Source organism: Mus musculus, chromosome 8 (assembly GCF_000001635.26).
Source record: "Mus musculus strain C57BL/6J chromosome 8, GRCm38.p6 C57BL/6J".
NCBI classification, from domain to species: Eukaryota; Metazoa; Chordata; class Mammalia; order Rodentia; family Muridae; genus Mus; species Mus musculus.
The window spans coordinates 48,287,336-48,309,918 of NC_000074.6; the positions used below are offsets into that span (position 1 = coordinate 48,287,336).

The 22,583-nt window shown below is 42.1% G+C and overlaps 1 protein-coding gene across 26 annotated transcripts in view; it reads right to left on the reverse strand.

Annotated features, from left to right (window-relative positions):
• Positions 1-22,583, reverse strand: part of Tenm3 (teneurin transmembrane protein 3) — a 1,297,160-nt gene that overhangs the window by 61,671 nt on the left and 1,212,906 nt on the right. For all 26 annotated transcript variants that reach the window (NM_001145937.1, NM_011857.3, XM_006509405.3 and 23 more), the window contains 6 exons: positions 13,420-13,636; positions 12,259-12,378; positions 11,451-11,712; positions 6,172-6,439; positions 4,784-4,927; positions 456-705 (listed from right to left, as the gene is read on the reverse strand). In NM_001145937.1, coding sequence (NP_001139409.1) covers positions 456-705; positions 4,784-4,927; positions 6,172-6,439; positions 11,451-11,712; positions 12,259-12,378; positions 13,420-13,636 — 1,261 coding nt within the window. The remainder of the gene's footprint in view (positions 1-455; positions 706-4,783; positions 4,928-6,171; positions 6,440-11,450; positions 11,713-12,258; positions 12,379-13,419; positions 13,637-22,583) is intronic.

Below are 22,583 nucleotides of genomic sequence, written 5' to 3' on the forward strand. Positions count from 1 at the left end.
TGACAATCACACTTAAATCATGACAAAGGCATGCTGTTTTTACTATCTGCATCTGGGCTAATGAACGGGCTGGCCCAACGGAATGTCCAGCATTCCTGTTCATTTTCTATCATCACACCTCGGTTCAGCTGCTGTGAAATAAAAGATGGATTCCTGTATCCCGTGCTGCGTATTTATCCTAAGGAAAACTAAAATGATTAAAAATACATGTGGCTTTACTTTCCAGTTCACAGAAAGACCACTGGGAGGATGAGTAAGCTGTCTTCCGTATCAGACTGCTTTCTGTATATTGCTGACCTTCTATCTCCACTTAAGGACTAAGTTCTTTCTAGAGGGAGTTTTAAAAACGGTAGGGTGTGCGCTTAAATAAATAAATCAGTGTATCACATCTGACTTCATTTTTAAGGGTATGATGATTGTCTCTGAAGAAGGACCCCAATAGAGGAGAGACATACCTTAGTTCTAAAACACTTGTCACATTCCCAGACGGGAATATCCGCCGGACGTAATTGAAATCCCCTACGTATAGACTGCCGTCGATCCCACAGGCAAGCGCCACGGGTGCCAGGAGTTTGTTCCCGTCAGCTTGACCATTGCAACTTGGGCATGAGATGCTACGCCTCCGACCATTACCCATGATGCTGCTGACCACCGGAGGCTGCTGAGAGATGAACTGATTTTCTCCATTTCCTTTGTATAGTATACCTGAAAGACAGTTCATGTTTCTTGTGATGAAAGTGGGTGACAAAAAGCAAACAGGTCCCCTAGAAATCTCAGCACAGGGCCGGGCCTTTCTGACCTAGAACTGGAAACTTTACAGTTCTTACGGAAAGACCTCTCTCTACGACCTAATATAAGATATCACCTGACAAACCACATTATGGTATATTTCAAAGGGACTATTTGTTCTGAAGGGAAAGACTATGGAGAGGAACAAACGGCTAAGAAGAGGAATTCAAAACCCCAAATCTTAACACCAGCGATTCTCAATCTCGGCTACACGCGGAACAGTCTGGAGTGCTGTAACAAATACAGAGGGCTGGTCCTTACCTCAGAGGTTCTGATTTAATTGGTCTGGGTGCAGCCTTAGCGTTTAGATTTTTAAAAACTCTCCAGGTGATCTTAATGTGCAACCGAGTTTGAGAACCATGCTCTACATAATATTCTTTAGGGAACAGAAAGTTTGTCTAATTGTTAATCAATGTGGAAAATATTACAAATTAACCTGATTAATAAAATGTACCCTGGGATTATGAGTTTCTTATGAATTTACGATGAGTTTTTTTTTTAAAAGCTAAAAAGTACTTTATGGAAAGACAGAAAGTATTTATTTATAGGCATCCTGAGAATAAGACCACAATGTATCACTGAGCTATAACCCTGGCCTATGGAGGCCTATTTTTAACTCCACCATACTGCCAATGGGTAGTCTTGCTTCACATTTATGTGATGCAAATTACACACACACACACACACACACACACACACACACACACACACACACACACTGAAACTGATGCAGAAAGCAAATTCGTTATTCAAACTGAACTCTGCTTTAAGGTCTGAAAGTGTCAATAATTTTACAAAGACAAAAACGCCAGTCTGCTCGTTAGTGGGCTTCGCTGAAAATGTGAGACCAAAAAATTCCCAAGGAATATTCAATATTTTCCTAGTAAGAAGCTAGATTTGAATTGGGATTTAATTTTGGTCCACTCCGTTGTTACCACGTGCAGATCAATGGCTTGAGTCTGTTATCCACTGGCTTGTCAGCTGTTCCTGTCCCATGAATATTTTATGATACTCCTCAATGTATTATTATCGGTATAAACCACTTGCTGCTCTGACTTTAGAGCAGTGTGTATTGTATTTATTGGGCCTTCTACGCTTCAAAGTAGTTCTCAGCGCTAATGACCATGCTTCGTAGCAGACAGACCGTTAAAAGAATAATCTTGCGGAAGGTACAAACAGAAAACTCGAGACCATGATTTTTCCTCCACTTTGGGATAATTTGAAAGTGAAGAAGTGATCAGAATAATTACGTTCCCCTTATAGCTCAGTACATTTTAGGTGCACTTTGTGATTACTTTTAAAAAAAAAATGCCTTGCTATTTGGGTGATGTAATAATCACGGCCAATTTACATAAAGAAATCAGGGATGATAAAACAGGTTTATTCAAATTTAAGGGAAAATAATTTAAATAAGCCTGGATCATAACAAGAGATGAGATGCTTTTTGCCTTGAATATTCAAAGACTACACGGATGATACCTAAGATTTCTTTCTGTGATTACATTATTTGACAATTATGGAGGTATAATTTCCTGGGAGAGTTGGTTCTGCATTTTTTATCGGAAGAGAGCCATGAGCCAGTCTAGTGTTCTACTGCATCTGATTTATGGAACTGCTTCGGATGACCCGCCCTTCCTTTCTCCTCCAGCTCAGCACGGCAAAAGGGTTAGCAGTGTCCGGTTTGTTTCCCTGTTCCAGGAGGCTTGAACAAACACCTGTGGCCCCTTGGTCTGCGTCTCCTTTGTCTCTATTTATAACTCATCCCGCTTGACACAGTTACCAATCACTTTGTTTATTCAATTAGACATGTGTCACTTTGGACAGTCACCACTTGTCAGACTGTTCTTGGATACAATTGGAAACTGCCATCAGTTCACCACGGGACTCAGGTGACCTCACATTTTAAAGTAACATATTTTAGAACACAACAGGTTTTTGAAAGACAGAAAATTTGGCAGTTCACTTTTTAAATCTGACCTGGTACTTTAATAAAACACCTCCTATATATTATTCTTGTTTAGAATATGCACGTTTATATATATTTATATTGTTTAACCCCATACAATATCATATATTTGCTAATCTTTCTGAACGCTATCATCGAGTAAGCGAATAGTGTTGAGTCTCCGGAGTCCTGCTGGGGTTGGATGCCTACATTCTCCCTATGGCTTCATAGTCCCTTGAAGAAATCTTGTTGCCAACTGGTTAGGCATTTTACACTGTATTTCCACGATCACTAAAACAAACCTAGGACAGTGTTCCCCAAGGTCTGTGAAGGACTCATGCAGGGATATGGGAAGACATAGAAAATATATGAAATACAATTTTAAATAATTTAATCAGGAGCAGCTCCAAGCATGGTTGGCGCATGCCTATGCATGTTGAAAGACCACGATTCAGCTTAGTGTTACTCACAGGACAGACCGAGCTTACTACCATTTCAAGCAACACTGATGGCTCAAGGGAAGTCGGGAGTTAACATATGGCATGTTCTCCCTGGTTGGGAGTCCCATTTTCTTCTTTTTTTTTTTTAAGTTTTAAAAGTTTTCTCGATAGCGCCAAGCTGTCTAAGTAGCCAAGGACGGTCCTGATCCTCTGTGCCTCCTGCCTTCACCTCTTCCCAAGAACTAGAATTGCAGGGGTGTACCACCAAGCCTCGTTTACGTGCTGATGTGGATACAACGCAGGGCGTTGTGCATGCTAGCCAACCACTCTCCCACACAAGTTACACCCCTGCATTTATAATGTATGTGCTGTGTGGCGCTCGAAATGGGTTCTGTTCCCAGCCTTCTGGAATGACCAGGATACACGGGAAAGGAAGAGAGCTAAACACTTAAACTGGTAAAGGCGGGAGGAGTAGTTATTTCTGCTTTATTTTTCTTCCCGAGTGATCTACTTTTTATCCTTCACTATCTCCTCTCGGCAAGGCATGGGCATTTTCAAATACTGACTTGGAAATGGTGACCCAGTATACTTGGAAAGCCAAGATATATCTTTCCAATACTCTTATTTTCAAAGACAGAACAAACATCGAAGAAACATCACTCCAAATGTGACCATCTATCATGAGCATTTAATGGTGTGACAGTCTCAATTCAACATTCTAAATCTTCCCAAAAGTCAAAAGGGATGCTACTGAGTAAACACGGGACATTTCCTCTAGCTATTCCTGATAGCAGAGACTGTCAGTGTGAGAAGACTTAAGACCGGTTAGAGCTCGTAACCTTATGACCCTGATTTATAACTGAGCATCTGGGTGCTCTGATGTGTAAGCACGGGTAAGCATGAGAACAGAATGTCGGAAACACAGTAGGGGCAACAGAATTCCTACCCACCGGAGCCAGTTTGTGCGTGAGGAGAAAGTTCATACTCTGCAGTTTGGTTTGTGATGTCAGGTCTTTTACTTTTTCTTTCAAATTATTCATTTTTATTTCTCCTCATATTCACAGAATCAAGCTACAGTATTTTTGAGTAAGAGATTTTTTTCCTTTCCTTTTTCTTTTTCAATACAGAACTTGTTGCGGGGAGACACAACTAGACACTTGGACAGATTAATTGTCAAGAATCTACTGGAAATCTCTTGGTAAAGTGCCGTGGATTTTTATCTTGGCTTACGATAAATCACACTGCTGCCAGTTTTGGTAGCTCTTTCTAAAGCCACTCCCTCCTTTTTTTTTTTTTTTTTTTTTGGCACCCACTGCTGTGTAGAATTGGGCACTCACAGATGAATTTGTAGGGAGTCATTCATACAGACAGAGCAATTTCACCAAAGTCAGGGAATTTACTCTCCACTGGGGAAAGTACTGTAACACCCACCACAGGGACACTGTGAAATTCAGGAAGAGGATCACATAATTCCAAGGCTTTTATGGTCTTCCGATAATCTCTTTATCATTATTTTGCTCTGCTAATTCCAGTCCTATGGTAGTCAGAGGATAAAAGGTTGTGGTAGCATCATCAGAGGGAGGACGGGCAACTGTGAGCAAGAACCTACCGTTCTGAACGTCCAGTACATGGTGCTTGTCCAACGTCCAGCCGCCCATGTTCGAAGCATCCAACTCATAGCCTTGCAAAACGGCAGTCCTCTTTTCCCAGAGAGTCAGGTCCAAGCACGACTCGTACTCGTATCCGACGGACACTGCAAGTGAGGTAAACCACAGCTCATCCTCTCAGACGGACAGGAAAAGGAAGCTGTTTTATGACTTGGAGGGAAACTCACAATCATGCTCTGAGTTAATAGGTCTCCTCATTTATTAAGCAGTTCGTTTTTATGTATGGAGATTTGAGCATATGGGAGGTAAAAACCAAACAACTCCAAATGTTATCTTATACTGATTTAATAGACATCAAGCCCACTACCACCATTACTCTTACAAGGGATTCTTAGACAATATTAAGTTCAGATTGGGAAACTAGTTAACTAGCTATAACAAGTTAGTAGCAAATTTGAGTTAAACAAAACCAACAAAAATTAATTAGTTATGTAAATAATCCAAACTGTTTAGTTCTTAAGAACTTTCATTATGGAAAATATTTATGGTAAGTATTAATATTAAATGTGAATTACTACCAAGTCACAATTAAAAAAACTTTATAAATAGAGTTCACTGTGAACCAAGGATTGGTAACTGACTGGTGAATTACCAATTAAAATCTAAATTAGATACTTTTTTTGAAGAACCCCCCCAAAAGCTATTTTCAAGTAAAGTTGAAGCTATAATATCCAACTAAAGGTTTCCTTTAGTTGTTGATGTCCTGGCTGGATCTTGAAGCTACACTTGACATGTCCTGCTCTGATGCCCAGTCATTCAGTGAAACAAGTGACTCGGTGTTTCCTGATTGTCTTCCCAATGGCCCTCTGAGCAGAGGAGCTGAAATAATTCTTGGATCCCAATTTTGTTTGGCCTTCTGCTAAACATTTTGTTTGAAACCCTCTTATGGTCAGTCACATACAGCAAACATCAAAATGATGATAAAAGCTACAGAGGTCAGGTCATAAAGGGAGGAGGAGAATAAACAGAAAAGGATACTGCAGGAAAAGGTAGGAAGAAAGAAAGAAAGAAAGAAAGAGGAAGAAAGAAAGAAAAAAAGGAAGGAAGGAAGGTGAAAACAGTAATCAGGAGAAAGGACACAGGATCCTGAGATTTGAAAGATGGCTCCATGGAAACGCTAATGGTCTTTCCTCTCTTCCTATGCGATACATTCTTCCTCCATGGTGGATCAAACACAACCGGTAGTGACTTCCCTAGATGAAATTGCAGCCACCGAATTTGCTTATCTCACTTAACTTGCTATAGATTCCTGATAATTTCTTTATAATTCTGACTTGACTCCATGTTTTTTTCTTCAGCGCAGAGGGGATGGGATATTCATGAAACTTACCAACTGCCTCTGACAAGCCGTAGACTTTCTGATTATATGCGTCCGTCTTATCCCAGATGAACGTGTAGGCCAAGTTTGGCGAGGCAGGAAACCACTTCTGGAAGAGTCTCCCAACCACGGCCACCATCAGATGGACCTTCATGAGGTTAAACGGTATGACGGCCTGGGTCATGGTAATCTTAAGAACTGACTTGTACCCTGCCGCTCTGGAACTCAGGTAGGAAAGTTTCAAATCTGTTCCTGGAATTGTGGTTTCTTCATGCAGGACCTAGGTTTGAGAAAAGCACAAGCTCTTAACTGGGATCGTGGATGCCCAACTCAAGAAGATACAGTGAGCAGGACCCAGCAGAGCACCTAAAATAAGACACAGCAGGCTGGCTATTCACAAGTAACACCTGAGCTGTTACCGAATCATTCCAAAACAATGCCACTACCAGCCTAATGCTCTCTTCCAGAAAGCCTCTTGTGATTTATGCAGAGTTAATCACATCCTTCAGCTGTTGTACCCTGACTTGGAGATCTTTAGTTACAGTAGATTCTGACTAATGCATCTTCTATTCCGGTCACTTGGAGAAGAGAGCTGACATTTGTACAATGGTCACCTCAGAGCAGAGATGTGTCATTAGCTGGCCCCTTTAGAGGCTAAGCCTAAGTATGCCTATGGCCTCATTAGCTTACCTGGGTCACTGTTAGAAAGATAGGAATGACAGCGAGGAGCACAGATGCATCTGGGTTAAATTGTAGCTGATTCAGACACACGTTGGGAGGTAATGTAACAACAGCGCACCCTCATAATTACATATTGAACGACAATGAACTGCATTAAAACCACTGAGTTTTAATAATATGGCAAGTGAGCTAATGCTTTAAAGCCATGTGCATTATTCTCCCGGAGAGGAACTACAATGCACAAGTAAGATAAAAAATATTTCTGATTTCTGACTGCAAAAAGCGACTTTTATCCAAGTAAGGCTGCCTCAATGATAAGTCACATGCATTTTTAACCCTATGCTTAGCTGCCCATGTGAACAGCTCAATGGAAGGTAACAAAGTTATGGGGGTGAAAGATACCATACATCCAAATTGTAATCTAACCATTTTGAAATACATTGGGGAGTATATATATAAAAATTTAAAGTATTTTCCAAATGACTCTTTCTCCTAATGTTCTTATTAGTTTCATAACTAACAATAGATCTTTATAGGTTTATCATGTGTACTGTAATGTGTAAGGCTACCTTTGTTAAGAACCTGTGCCTATCTTACCACTAAAAATGCTTCTTTCTTCAGCAGACAAATACTGTGCTGGTTTGTACGTGCTCAGCCTAGGAGTGGCACTATTAGAAGGTATGGCCCTGTCGGAGTAGGTGTGGCCTTGTTGGAGTAGGCGTGTCATTGTGGGTGTGGGCTTTAAGACCCTCATCCTAGCTGCCTGGAAGTCAGTCTTCCACTAGCAGCCTTCAGATGAAGATGTAGAACTCTCAGCTCCTCCTGCACCATGCCTGCCTGGATGCTGCCATGTTCCTGCCTTGATGATAATGCACTGAACCTCTAAACATGTAAGCCAGTCCCAATTAAATGCTGTTCTTATAAGAGTTGTGTTGGTCATGGTGTCTGTTCATGGCAGTAAAACCCTAACTAAGACACCACATATGGAATTGAAACAAACAAAGTAACCTTTGTCTGAAACCAACCAATTCTATGAACGAGATGACATTCCTTTTTTTTTTATATTAGATAATTTTCTTTATTTACATTTCAGATGTTATCTCTTTTCCTGGTTTCCCCTCTGAAAACCCCCTATCCCATTTCTCTCCCCCTGCTCACCAACCCACCCACTACCGATTCCCAGTCCTGGTATTTCCCTACACTGGGGCATCAAGCCTTCACAGGACCAAGAATCTCTCCTCTCATTGATGACAGATAAGGCCATCCTCTGCTACACATTATGCGGCTGGAGCCATGGGTCCCTCCACGTGAGAGATGGCATTCCTAAATGCTAGTATATATCACTATATTCACTAATCACTTAGTCACGAATGACTGCCTTTCCTGAGATAAAAATATTGGAATAGTGGTTCCGTGTCCCCTATACCTCTGTGCAACACATGGAGGAATGGTGGACCCGGATTTGCCATCTCCCCACTTGAATTTCTGAAGTCAAACTCTAGGCTTGTGGTCATGGCTATCCGACTGTATAAACAAACACACAGCTGCAAGTTGACACAAAGGAATGGACTAAAATAACTCCCACTTGGGTCTGTAAGACAGCAGCTGGCACGAAGAGGAAGAGAGGCGAGGTAACAGACCACAAAGGCACAATTCTAAAGTGTTGGGTTAACACAGCCGAGGTCTGCACTAAATCTGCCAATTGGATTCAGTCCTTGAGCCATCTTGAGGAAGGCTGTTTATGAACACACCAAACCTTTCTAGTTTCCACTCCATCCACTCAGAAACGTTTTGAAGCCCCCCTACTTCTAAGAAAACCAGGAGATCTAATGCTGATGGACCTTTTATAAGGGGACAGAATGGAGAAAGTTGTGACAGGATGAAATGTTAACACATTCATTTGAAAAACAGACTTCTGTGCATCCTGAGTGGCCCGGAAAAATACAACATATTTCCTCTTAATTTCCTTTCAAAATGATTTCCCATACATTTGAAAGTCTTCCTACTTGCAAGGGAATTGATTAATAACCACTTCCTGTGACCTGCTAGGACTTGCTACTCTATTTCAAAATATCATGTTATTCTTAATTTTAATAACCGATTATTGTCTCTGTCATCATTAACCTACTTCCATGGAACAAATATCTGTAATTTAGTTCATTAGAGCGTGCATTTCTCCTATGTAATTGAACCTTACCGTGTCATATTTTATTACTTAGGAAATATAAATCCTGCCTAAATGGGAAGATACATCCTTAAGCCCACTTGCGCCAGCTGCATCATTTGTGAGCTCCAATCTGGATGCTTTAAGCACTCAGAGGCTACACGCGCAGTTTGACCCTCTGTATCTGCCTACTGTTTCGTTGATGCTATTTCTGCCCTTTTTCATAGCTAAGTGCACCTGCTACCTGAGCTCTGGCCACACAGACATGCAAATAAAGCCAACAGGAGTCTGCTCACGACTTCTGTCTCCTGTCAGCTATCTTGTGCCTTGGGTTAGCCAGATCCTTGCTTCCATACTGCCTGAGGAGTTCAAAGTTCCTTCGGACTGGGACTTTTCTTCTGTCTCCTTCCTCTCTTATTTAAATTCTTGTCCTGTCTTGATGATGATGATGATGGTGGTGGTGATGATGGTGGTGATGGTGGTGACTTGTTTTACATTTACCCATTTATCCCCTGTCTGGGTGGGTTGGGTGGGTTGTGAATGGAGGTTGGGGGATGATCTGAGGGAGTTGGTTCTTTTCTTCTGCCATGTGGGTGTTGGTGATCAAATGCAGGCTGTCAGCTTTGCTCAATGAGCCATCCCACCAATTTCTATCCATCTCTTTGGCTACTATGCTGCTGTCACTCATTTCTCCTCTTCTTTCTCCAGTCTCACCACTCTGTGGAGACAGTCCCCTCACCAGTGCTGCTTCTGGCTTACTCAGGGACTGCCCTCTGTCTTGAACTTGCCACTGTTCATTCAGATATTTACTGCACTCTAGTGACAGGGTTTGTGTCCTGGTCGTCTTTAAATCCTCCTTGGGTATTCCGTACATCACACCTACTGTGTGAATGACTTGCAAAAAGACTACATCCATTCATGGACTTGTTGCCTATTTGAAACACATTGCTGTGGGTAGATTTCGCTAGAAACTGTCAACCTCTGGACAGATATTGCTTCTCAGTAAGGCTATTATAGAACTAAGAAGTTACGAGTTACAAGGTAGACCCGGAGAAGGAAGTATCAAATCGAATCACGGTGAAGTTCCCAAGCATCCGGTCAGAGCTGACTTGGATGTTAAAATCTCCATAGTGTCACTTCCACAGAGTGTCTGCCAGGAGAGCCTTTTTATAACCTCTACGTCTCTGTCTAGCCTCTTGCCATCTCTGTCTGCACTTCCTCATCTCATCCATGTTACAAGTGCATCTGCGAGCCAGACCCCCAAGATTCCTACCCTTAATGTCAACCACACCCTGGACTCACCCGCAACGTATCCACTGACCAGTGCCACCTTGGCAGAGAGATCTCTTCTAGCTATCACAATATAGGATTCCCACTTCCACCCACTTTACCCTGCTTCAGATGTCTAACAAGCCTTATCCTAAGTTGACGCGTATTAAGGGTTCAGTTTCTTCACTCCTTGGTTGTTAAGCTCGTAGAGAGCAAGTACTCTGACTGCTTTACCACTGGTCCCCACTTATGACTGCTATAGAACAAGCACTTCAAACATGTTTGATGAATGAATGTGACAATGCTGGTGTGTGTGCTTGCGCTTTAAAGATTATGCTATTATTTATTATTGTTGCTGTTATTATTATTATTATTGATGTAGTACTGAGATTAAACCTATTATTATTATTATTGATGTGGTACTGAGGATTGAACCTAAGAATCACACACGCTAGGCAAGTTCTTTATCAACGAGCAATGTTCCCAGCCCCCTTTACTACTGACATGGCTGCTGGAAACTGAATTCTGGGTCACAGGGAGAACAGCTAATGCTCTTTAGCAGCTGAGGCATCTCTCTGGCCCCATCTACTTTTTCTTTTGAAACAAGGTCTCACTAGGTTGTCCAAAGGCGGCTTTGAATTCATTCCGTAGCCTGGAAAGCCTTGAACCTGAAACGCTCCAACCTCCACCTCCTGAATGTCTGGAGTTACAGGCCTGCACCATTGGCCTTGTTTTGAACCACACAGTCTTACTTTGCATTTCAGAAGAACACTCATTACTGTTGTACCTAATGCCCTGCCTTTAAGATCTGAAAGTTATTTCTAAACACAGGGGAAGGAAACCACCTCTAGGTGTTTCAGTAGATAAATTGAATATTTAACATGACTGGTTCTTTAAAAGTTAGACGGTTTATTCCCGTGGAGACTAGAGCATTAAGAGATAAATTACTAGACCTTAAAATGTGATAACTAACTTTTTTAGGTAACACCTTTAGAAAGTTCATGTTTCTTGTCAAGTCACCTTTTCCAAGACATTTTTTTCCACTCTAGGACACACATCACATGTTACAGAAGTAGGATGGCACTAGAATCCTGAAAGTGTTCAAGATTATTCTTTGCAAGCCACGACTGGTGATGCTTCCATGTGAAGATGCTGCCTGCCCGCTGTAACAGCTTACCTGTGTCTCGGGGATGATGGGGCTGTCCTCAGGGGAAGACCTGAAGAAGGTGGATAACGGTGAAGACACAATGATGGGACTTGGCCTCACAAAGCCACTGAGGTCACAGCTGGGAATGTCGTTCTCCTCTTTCTTCATGACAAGGGTATCCATCACATAAAAGACATTCCAGGGAATCCACACAGTGTGGTACTGAGTGAGGAATGGGGAACGCTCAAATACCAAAGTCAGAGAAGCGCCACCATTTGCCACCAAGTCAAACCTAAGAACGGACAAGATGCACTTAGTATGACTAAGTTAGTGAGCCGCCACCTTACAATGACCAATGCTCTCCTCAAGTTAAAATGATTCACAATTAATCTTTCCTCCTAATTGTGATATGAAACAGTTTCCAACCTCTGCTCAAATGGAATTACATAGCAAGCATTTAACCATCCTTTCTCTAGTCACCGAGCTATCTATTTGCATTTCCCTAACTTCCTATCTATTCTTTGGAACCATCTGAACTCAGTTGCAGACAGTAAGAAACATCTCCAATAAATACTTCAACACAATTCTTCAAAGACAAAAAATATTCTCTGACAGGACCACAGTATTCTATCACGCCTCAGAAAACGGGATGAACTTTTATGGCAAATGAGTACATGGCTCTCAGCCTCTGCTTCCTGCACTGTCCTGGGTTTTTAAGAGTCTGAGAGTTGTTGCCTTTCTATTAAAAAAGACAATACAACATGACGGGTGATGGGTGGACGCCCAGCCTCATGCTGAGAATCCTTCCCACGGAGACAGCAGGATGCAGCAGACTCACATTCCATCCTGGCGGGTAATGGTATATCCATATTCCGAGTAGTGTAAAAACGACACGTTGACGCCAATAAGTGGGGTTCCATCAGCTGTTAGTACTTGGCCTCTGATGACGGACGCAAGACTGTGGGAAAAGTACAAAAGACTGAATGAATCTCTGTTTTCCCTGGCCAACATTATCATGATTAATAGATAAGTCAAGCCAAAGGTAAAAATATCATAAACAATCAAGGGCTATTCACAAAAAAAAGAAAAGAAAAAAGAAAAAGAAAAAAAGAAAAAAAAAGCAGATCTGAAATAGCCCCAAGACCATCTTCCTTTAAATTCAGTGTAATTTATTTCTCTAAATGCCTGGTGTTCACCCCGAGTTTTAATTTGCTGCAATCTATTTATTTTGGAGCATTACCAAGACTAGTAATTTTAAAAATTATAATTGATGCCCTTTTTCCCCCCATATAACATATATATGACTTCTAGAAGAAAAGTATCCTTTCCAATGAATTCCAGGGCAATCTGTAAATCTGCTGGGACCACAAAGTACAAGATTTAAGTGGGCAATGAGAAACACGTGTGCAGCAGCTTCTAAGCTGCTCCTGGGGCTCGGTGCATGATTGCCGTCAATGGCTGCAGACCCAGGAGTTCTGCGTAAATCATCTGCCTCTGCCCAGCGAGACGCGAGACACCTGCTTTCAGTTTCTGGTTGATTTTCAGGTCATTACTGCTCTGTAAAACACCAGTCAAACAGCTTATGCAACCTTACTGCCATGCCGTTAGCAGCTCCATTACATTAATTCATAATTATTTAGTGAGCCCAGCTTAAAAAAAAAAAAAAAAAAAAAGAAGTGCACTTCTCTTTGCCTTTTGGGGTCTTTTCATCATGCTTTCTGAAATGTTTCCAACTGGGCTCAAAAAAAAAAAAAATCAGCTGGTTAAATGAAGATTTATTGACTCCTTAACGGGATGTCCTGTTAAATGTCAGGTATTGAAATTGACAAAGTATGTGAACAGTGTCAAAAATGCTCAAAATGGGAAGTTTGATGAAGAATTTTGCAAAAAAGGAAAAAAAAACCACATATAAGCAGTTTTCTCAAACACACCCATCAGCATTTCACACAAAGCCTGCAGAACTGTTCTCAAGACCCTTATGAGGAAAGCAAGCATTAACCTCTTATTGAACGGACTTTCTCCAGGGAGCACGTGGGTGCTATCCGATCCAATCAGGAAACTGATTCGGTCATAGAAGGACTTGGCAGCTTGCTGAGATGGTGTCTGAAGGCTTTGGCTAATGATATCCTGAGGATCAGGCAAGCCACGACAGTAGGGCTGGTTTTGGCAGGAGCTCTGGAGGCAGCAATCAGGATCCATGCAGTCAATGAGTCCGTCTGCAGAGGAAGCAGCAAACCGGTTAGCCGGCTAGCCCGATCTGCTCCGTGTGCCACGCACAGCGTGGGGTGACTTGTGTCTACTGGCGGGTTTGTTTCATGGCAGTTAATTTGCCACTGTGTATCTGATGGCTATCTTTGCGAGGCATCCTTTTGGAAGCCCAATGAAATACAGACATCGTACTGGAATCTGCTTTTACAGAAAGTAAAGGGCTAGATTGAGAACAGTTGAAAGTAATCATGTTTACCATTTATTCCCAGTGAGGAATGTGCAGTACTGATTAGAACACCTTATTAGCAGGAAGGAATCAAGACAGTTGTAAACACAATTATTGAAACTGTCTATGTTTTAGAGAAATGCCCCAGGAGTTCCCATACTAGGCACACAGAGAAAACAGACAGGGACCCTTGTACGTTGAAGCTCTAAAATTCGGAAAAGGACTGCAAAGGGAGAGATGTGAAGAAGCCATCACAAACACGCTAACATAAAGTGGGTGAGTTTAGCCAGCCATCTCCCATAGAAACAGTTCTTCTAAGAAGGGTAAATTACATTCTAGCAGGGAGTAAGGCATTTCTCAAATTGATTTCTTTCTTTACTACCCCTAAAATGCAGTATTATTAAAACAACAACAACAACAACAACAAAATAGCAAATGTAAATTAGTCATAATCATGGAGGTTATAAAAATGTCAACCATGGAACATAGACCTACGATATTCGTGACATAAAGGAGCATGGGTACAGTCACCAATGTCTTCTTGCTAAGAATATTACAAAGGAACACTTGGTGGCTCACAGTCACGCACCACATGACACATTTCTGTTAACAAGGAGCTGCACGCAAGTCAGTGGTCTCAAAAGACCTAGCGCTGCTGCCTGCTAGTGTGACCTGCTTGCCCAGCGCGCTGCCAGTCACAGAAAACTGGGCTGCAAGGAACATGCCATCAAGTACATAGCATTTAATAGCGGTAATAAATGACTATGCTGCTGGTTTATTATCACTTGTTCCATGATATCATTTGCCATCTCTTCAGAGTATGTTCCGTCCGGTGCATTTTACATGATGTGCCTTGCTATGACAACAGAGGTTTCTCATGTCTCAGGATCACCGTCTCTTTAACATTAGGTAACCAGGATAAGCGAACGCTTTAGAGGCCTGGAGCAGTGATCAAATGGTTCGGTGATGCAGGTCTTGGAATGCTTCTTGGGCCTGAATATATTCTGCATGAGGCTTATCACCACCCATGTGATATGCGAGTGGCTGTCAGTCACTGCCATGCCCCCCCCCCCCTTTAAGCCCATAGTCTGATCACCAGTTAAATACATAAAACTGGATCTCTTGGTAACTGTATGTCTTAAAATAGATTAATGAAAACTATTGTGAAGATATCAAACATTCTTGGGTAACTGACAAGACAGTTTGTAGCTACTTTACCAGCAAGGAGCAGGGGATCTTATGGAAAATCCAGATGAAAAAATATTTAGATGATGTCTATATTTTATTTATACAAGTAAAAAAAAACCTACTTTATTTAAAAAGTATCCTAAAGTTTATTTGCTTTATACTATACTGAGTTTGCCCTTTCCTTATCTGATGGCAAACCGAGACAGGAGGTAACAGTGCTGATAAGCTGGCAGGATGGCTCAGTGAGTAAACATGCCTGCTACCAAGGTGTGTGTCTGACCTGAGTCTGATTTCCAGTACCCACATGGTGGAAGGAGAGAACTGGCTCCCGAAAGCTGTCCTCTGACCTTCCCATGCCTGCTGTAGTACATGCATATTCTTCACAATAAATAAAAAACATACTAAATTTTCTCTTAACAAAAGAAATAGATGAAATGTTCAGCCCCGGAGGAGGTGACCAGTAACCCAGGAGAGGTAAGAGTCATGAGATGCACGGGGTAGGACCCTTAGTCACTGTGTCTGCCTGAAGGAGAACAGAGCAGATCTTCTGTTTACTTCAGTCACTCCTGCTTACTTCATTCACTTCCTTGAATCTTCATATCAATATTTAGCTTCTCCAGCTCTCAGACCATGCGCATACGCACTCACACTCCCTTCATCGTGGTCCCGAAATTTCAGGGACTAAAAGTGTCAGGGTGACTTCAGGAGCTATGTGAACACAGAGCCTCTGCCTCTCTGGCCCTGACATCCACTGGGATGAAACATAAGGTTTTGGAGTATGGATGGCTGCAGCCATATTTCTGCCACCACAGGACCTATCTGGCAACTGGTTTGTCCTAGAATAAGCAGAGTCAAAGGCTTTAGCAAAACCCAGCAGGTCATAAACACAGTAGCTGGCCAGCCTCCTTGGGGTCTTTTAATAAACGGCCCTTGGCCTTCTAGAAGCTAAGGCATTCCTTTTTACTTGAAAGTCAATTTGGGTTGGAAGTTTTTGTAATCCCTTGAAACTGGAAGAAGCTGAGCTCATCCACAGACAGCAACTAAAATTCTCTCTGTTACTTCCTTTGAAGTTGGGGGGAAGTGAGTTCAATAGGGGCATTTCCTGACACGTTTATGATGCTGGTCTCTTCTTACATAAGCGTTCTAAAGGACGGTGATAATTTTTATACACATACGAACGAATGGTTCTGAATTTCTGATGAGAGATATCACATATTTTTCTTTACAGGTGCCACTTTTCTGTAGGTACTGCATATTCTGAAGGTCATGGGTTGGTGGCTGTTTGGAGCAGTGCACTTATTTCCTTGACAAACTCTAAAAGCATGTGTTAAGATAATCAAATGAAACTGAGCTCTCAAGTTTCATGTAAATTCATCAAAAATATTTCTTTCCTACTGAAAAAGCCATAAAGATGAAAAATGTATAAATATTTCTTGATATTTCTAATGGGAGAAAGATGAGGCCGTGCTGAGGCCTTATTCTTCATGAGGATATATTATAATAATTATATGATACGTCTTTTTTCCTCTACCTCTCTTGGAATAGAAGCATAGATTTCAAGACCTAGTTCTCTCAAGCAGGAGATGATTAACCTATGCTTCTATGCCATTTTTGGCTTCAAAAAACAAAATAAAACAACCCCTTAAAACCAACTTTAACCATTAAGTGGTGATTTATGACTGTATGTAGAGTTTCTATGGGGCTCTATCTCACTTAGGTGAGTAGCTTTAGAGTGTAACACATATGCTTGAGAGAATAATTAAACATTGCTCTTTTATATTTCTATAGCACCTCCCCACATAAGCCCTCCTCCAGCAGGGCAAGCACTGTCAAATATTACATTTAATCTCCATTAATCTGGCAAATTAAGAGTTACCTGCTCCCATCCCACCACTCCTGCAGTGCCCTCCCTTAGGCAGTACTTGGTCCAGCTGCCCAAGAGGAGCGCTCAGATTTGGCCATCCATCTTTGTTAGTTTATAAAAAGCAAATGTACATCTGGCGTGTAGTCTGCAGGTCATAAAACTGCACGGGATTGACACCTTCTGAACTAATCAGTCGGAAATGCATTTTTACAAGCCTCTCTGCTAACATCCATCAGAGGGAGAATCTCATTTTCAACGGGCGAGATGCAGGGACACACTGTTTGTTATTTTTTTGTGCAGAGTTTATCAGTAACTTGCCCAAGCAAGTGACGGATGGTTATGAATCTGGCTTCCTATAACTTGAGGAGACATTTTTCATTCTTTGTCTGCGTTCACAGCAGAGAGGCCTATCTGGTACCACGAAGTTGATTACGCACTTGCCCAAATGTACAGCGTTGCAAAATTGTCTCTGGGGAAGAGCTTCTTAAAAACCACCGGGATTCCATGGCAGTCTCAAGAATGTTACGGTGGCTCACATTTGGCTGGGATAGACGCCATTTTTAACAACATTAATCATAAAAAACTGAAAGATCAGGAAATGTCAAAGCTCACTGAATAGCAACCTTCATTATTAGTGAAGAGCCTTTCTTCACATCAGGTTGCATTATAAGTGGCACTCTGATGTAAAGTAGATATGTAATTTATGCTTTCTTCCATTTGACTCCTCATGTTATTGCTTTAGTGGTATTCTGTCCATATTTTAAAGACTTTCTTGTCTTCCCTGAGGCATCTGCTGGTCTTTAATAGTGGTTAGTTAAGTTTATTTTTATAGATTGCCAAACAGTGGGTATTTTAGGTTTTGTGAGCCATGTAACTAAGAAGCGGTCCCTGCAAAGGTGCTCTGACAATACCTAAGTGGATGAAGGCAACTGCAGAGTTTCAGTCAGAGTTTATTTACAAATATCATCAGCCTGTGGCCACAATGGACCACCTCTGCTCTCGCCTTCAGGTTTCCACCCTGCCCTATTTTTTTTTTTTTATAACATTTTAAATCATTTTACAGCATCCTTGGTATATTTTTCTGTCAGATTTAATCAGTATACCTTCACTCAAATTATTAAACTTGGGCTCTTTTCCTAGTTCACCTCTGACACTGGCCTTGCTCTGTTTCCCCAGACTCTCTTTTTTTTTTTTTTTTTTTCGAGACAGGGTTTCTCTGTATAGCTCTGGCTGTCCTGGAACTCACCTCACTTTGTAGACCAGGCTGACCTTGAACTCAGAAATCCGCCTGCCTCTGCCTCCCCAGTGCTGGGATTAAAGGAGTGCGCCACCACACCCGGCTCATTTTTTTTTTTTCTTTGAAGAACGGGCATTTTAATTTGTTTCTAAAACTTTCATCTACTGACCAGGGGTTTGGGGGGGGGGGGGCGAGATATAAGCCTTCTCTTTTCGTTCAGGCTAATTACTGTCTACCACCTTTGCTCCTCACGTCCTGCAAGGTTCCAGTGCCGAGGCAGGGTTGTGGTTGTGAGATTTTTCAGTGTGTCCTGCACTGTTCACCCCTCTTCCCAGTGATCATTTGGTAACACGTGTGTGAGGCTCCTTTCTACACTACTGCATGGGATCTGACTTTCACCACATTCTTATTCTATGGGAAGAGTTCACATTCATGTAGATTCTATGCTCTCGGCTCCTGTGGGATCAATTTTTGACCTATAAAAAAAATCTGCCTTCTAGATCTTTCTAGCTGCATATTATCCAGGCGTGAGAAGCCAGGCATATGTCAGGCACCTAACATGTCTCAACCACAACGTCTTTCCTTCCTCTCCAGCCTGGTTCCTTCCCCTACATTTCTAATTTCATGGATGGCACCAACCAGTCTACCTACATCACTTTTTCTTTGTTAAAAAATTGTATTTCTTACTTCTCTCTCTCTCTCTCTCTCTCTCTCTCTCTCTCTGTGTGTGTGTGTGTGTGTGTGCACTCATTGTCATTGAGTAGATAAAGTTGTTTGGCCAATGGGCTCCAGGGACTGCCTGTTTCTGCCTCCCCAGCAGTGGGGATTATATGCTATTACACCTGGCTTAAAAAAACAAACAAACAAAACTTAAATGAAAAAATGAAACAACCAACCAAAAAATCCCATGTGCTCTAAAGAACAAATCCAAGTCCTTTACCTTGCAGGCAGGAACTTTATCTAAACAAGTAGAAATGCCCTGTGGGTTGTCTTTGTTAAGAGCACTGGCTGCTCTACCAGAGAAGCTGGGTTCAAAACCCAGCATCGATAAGGCAGCTCACAACTGTCTGCACCTCCAGTTCCAGGGGAGCAGACACTCTCATGTAAACACTTACAGCGAAACACCCATGGACATAAAATAAAAAAATAATTTTCAAAAGTGTTACTCGGGCTGGCGAGATGGCTCAGCAGGTAAGAGCACTGACTACTCTTCCCCAGGTCCTGAGTTCAAATCCCAGCAACCACATGATGGCTCACAACCATCTCTAATGAGATCTGACGCCTCTTCTGGCGCAGCTGAAGACAGCTACAGTGTACTTATGTATAATAAATAAATTTTAAAAAAGTGTTACTCATCAACTATAGATATTTAGAAAGACATAGAATTATAAAAATACAAACAAACAAAAGCCAAACCAAAACAAAAAAACCTCAGCTCTCCAAACCAGAAGAAACTGTGGCACATATTGTATGTCTATGTATAATCTTACAAGGTTCTTGTTCAGAAACCACAGCTAGAGTTTATTAATGAAAAGATAAATTGCATAAAACATTACTTCATATTAGTTGAGAAAATATCCATATGACAAAAGATACCACCCATTGCAGAGTCAACAGATAGGTAAAAATGTCTTTCTCTTTCACACACCCCTCCCCCCACAGCCTCCCCTTCACTGAACACTGAGTGTTTTCACCACAATTTACTATGTAGGAGCAAAGTAAGAACCACAAGCCACTCCTCCAAATGACTAACAGTGTATGAGCAGTCAAATTAATTAGGACAACCATGTAGACAGCCAAAAGGATCATGGCAACCGAATCACTAACCTCATGTAGGAACCAAATGTCTTCCAAACCAGTAAGCACTTTCCCCAGCCAATACCCTACCATGATAACTAGAGATGTTGAGTGTCAATCTGATAATGTTAGGGGTCTCTGGGGGGGAGTACTTAACCTTTTATGATTCTGTTTGCCTTTAACCTCTCCCCATCTCTTACCACTGCTATTAATCGCCATTTTATTTACTTAGCTTACATTTTTAAACGTCAGTGGCCTCTCTCCGAAATATGGAGTTGCTTTGGAAAAGGGGATGACTGTCAATTCCCCAGAGCAGAGATCTTTGTCAGAGACCTTAACATAAGGAAAAGACTCCCCTTAGCTTCAAAAGGCCACAGCCATCTAGTGCACAGGGCAGCTGTTTGAACCTTAAAAGGACATGGCCGCAGGTTTACTTCCTGTGAGTGCATAGGTGTGAACAGTGAATAAGGATTCGGCTCAATCTATCCTACTAGTGGTTCCTTCTTCCTGCTCCCTCAGACGCTCCTGTCCATTGTTTGGAAATTGGAGAGCCACTATGTCCGAAAGACAACAGGAAGGACCCCGGAAGGCAAGGATCTGCAGCTTCTTAGTGACCTTAGTGACCCAGGAAGGCAAGTGAGCCGTTCCTTCTTCATAATCAGACAGTGGTGATGGGGTTGGTCCGAGTGGGAAAAGGAAAACTAGCGTGGAGTAGAGGAAAAACACTAGCGGAAGAAGACATCTAGCTATTTCCCTGTACGTGCTTGTTTTAGTCTAAACACACATTTGTCTCTTACCTACCGATCTACCTACCTATTTACTCATCCATTCATCCATCCATCATCAATCACCTATCTATATATCTATCATCTATCAATCAATCAATCTATCTATCCATCCATCCATCCATCCATCTATCATCTATCTATCTATCTATCTATCTATCTATCTATCTATCTATCATCTATCTATTTGTGTATATTCATTATACATTGTATAAGCCTATCAATTTGGCCATACTTTAATCTATCTTTGTCACTTTTGGGAATGGTAAACCTACCTTCCCTGTCTTTTTCAAAGACTGTGTTCAAACAAGACAAGCGTGCGTGCGACACACACACACACACACACACACACACACACACACACACACACACACACGGTGTTGTTTAATTTCTGGCTAGAAACAAATCAACCTGTTCACCCGCTCCTCTTCAATTACTTAATATGCCAAATCAAGTTACTTAGAGGTGTACTGGCTCATTCAATATTCTGACATCAAACCTAACGCAAATAATGGCTCTGCAACACCCCACAGTCTAGATGTCCTACAGTTTCTGTACCACCCTAATTTTAAGTCTTCTGCCCTGTTGTTCCTTTTGTCACATGATCCCACTATCCTGAATAGGTAGGTCATGTATCTTGATTGTCTTTAGTATGACAGATACTGTCTCCAAGGCACTACCATGCACCTATATCAAAGAACCCTGTAGTGTGGGCTACCGGGCACCCAGGTTACCACCTCAGGGTACGATGAAGGGAGCTGAGATTCTGTCTTTGAAGAACAACAAAATTAGGTTAGGGAGGGCCATGCAAATTCTGTGAGATAATAGAGAATTCACAGGAGTGGTTCTATCAGCTCAGATTTCCCCTCAGAGAGAGAAGCTGAGAGATAGCAGAGTTTCATGCTAATAAGAATAAACAAAGGGGAATGGGGCCAATTCACAGTTGATAAATTTGTGAGGAAAAGGATAAATCTCCTTGGCTGATAACAATACCAAAGAGTTGATTAGCCCCTAAATTACTCTGCCTGGTCTCTACGGACTTGGCCTGCAGTTTGCATCCCTCGGAGAGCAAGCAGGACCCCTCAAAGCAATCTCCTTTTAGAGGACTACAAAAACCTGGAATGCACCGTCAAGGAGAAAGAGTCGCTCTCCTCCCCGGGCGCCAGAGACAATGGGATTGGAGCTCTTTGGGGGAAAGCAAGGAGCTAGGTCGCCATCTGGGCTATGTCTCTGAGAGGATTAATGCTGCCATTCCTGCTAGCACGTGATCAAGAGGAGTTTGGGCAACAAGGTATTATTAGCTAGGAAAGCTCTGAGGGTTAGCAGCTGCTGGAATCCATTAGGGGAAGGAGGGGCAGGAAAGAAGGCTTTTGCAGCAGGGTTACTGGCTTGTCTTGATAGCCAAGGAAAGTTACTGGGGAAGATCTGTCAAACAGTGTGCAAGAAAGTTAACAAGTTGCCTGTGGTGGAGGGTATGCCTGCTGCTAAGGGGTGCTGGCTCAGTCACTGGAGAGGAGGTGTTAGGCCCCACTCTACCGGTCTCTGGCCACCTTCTAGGCCTAGTCAAGAGAGGCACCCCGGAAACCCAAGAGGGGAAACCGGAAGGACAACGGCTGCAGCACGCTGAAAATCTCGAACACATCTTTTCACTGAAAACCCTTGAAGTCTTTTATTTCTATTTTGTAGGTGACGCAATAGAGAGCTGAGTTACAGATGTGGCCGAATGCCATCTAATTACTTCATAGTGGAGGGAAGATCTGCCTGCTTCTATAAAATCTGTGCTCTCTAAGCCAACACTACTGGCCAGGAGGACTAGCTTCCAGAAGAGCAGGTTTGGAGGGCTGAGGAGGCCGGAACA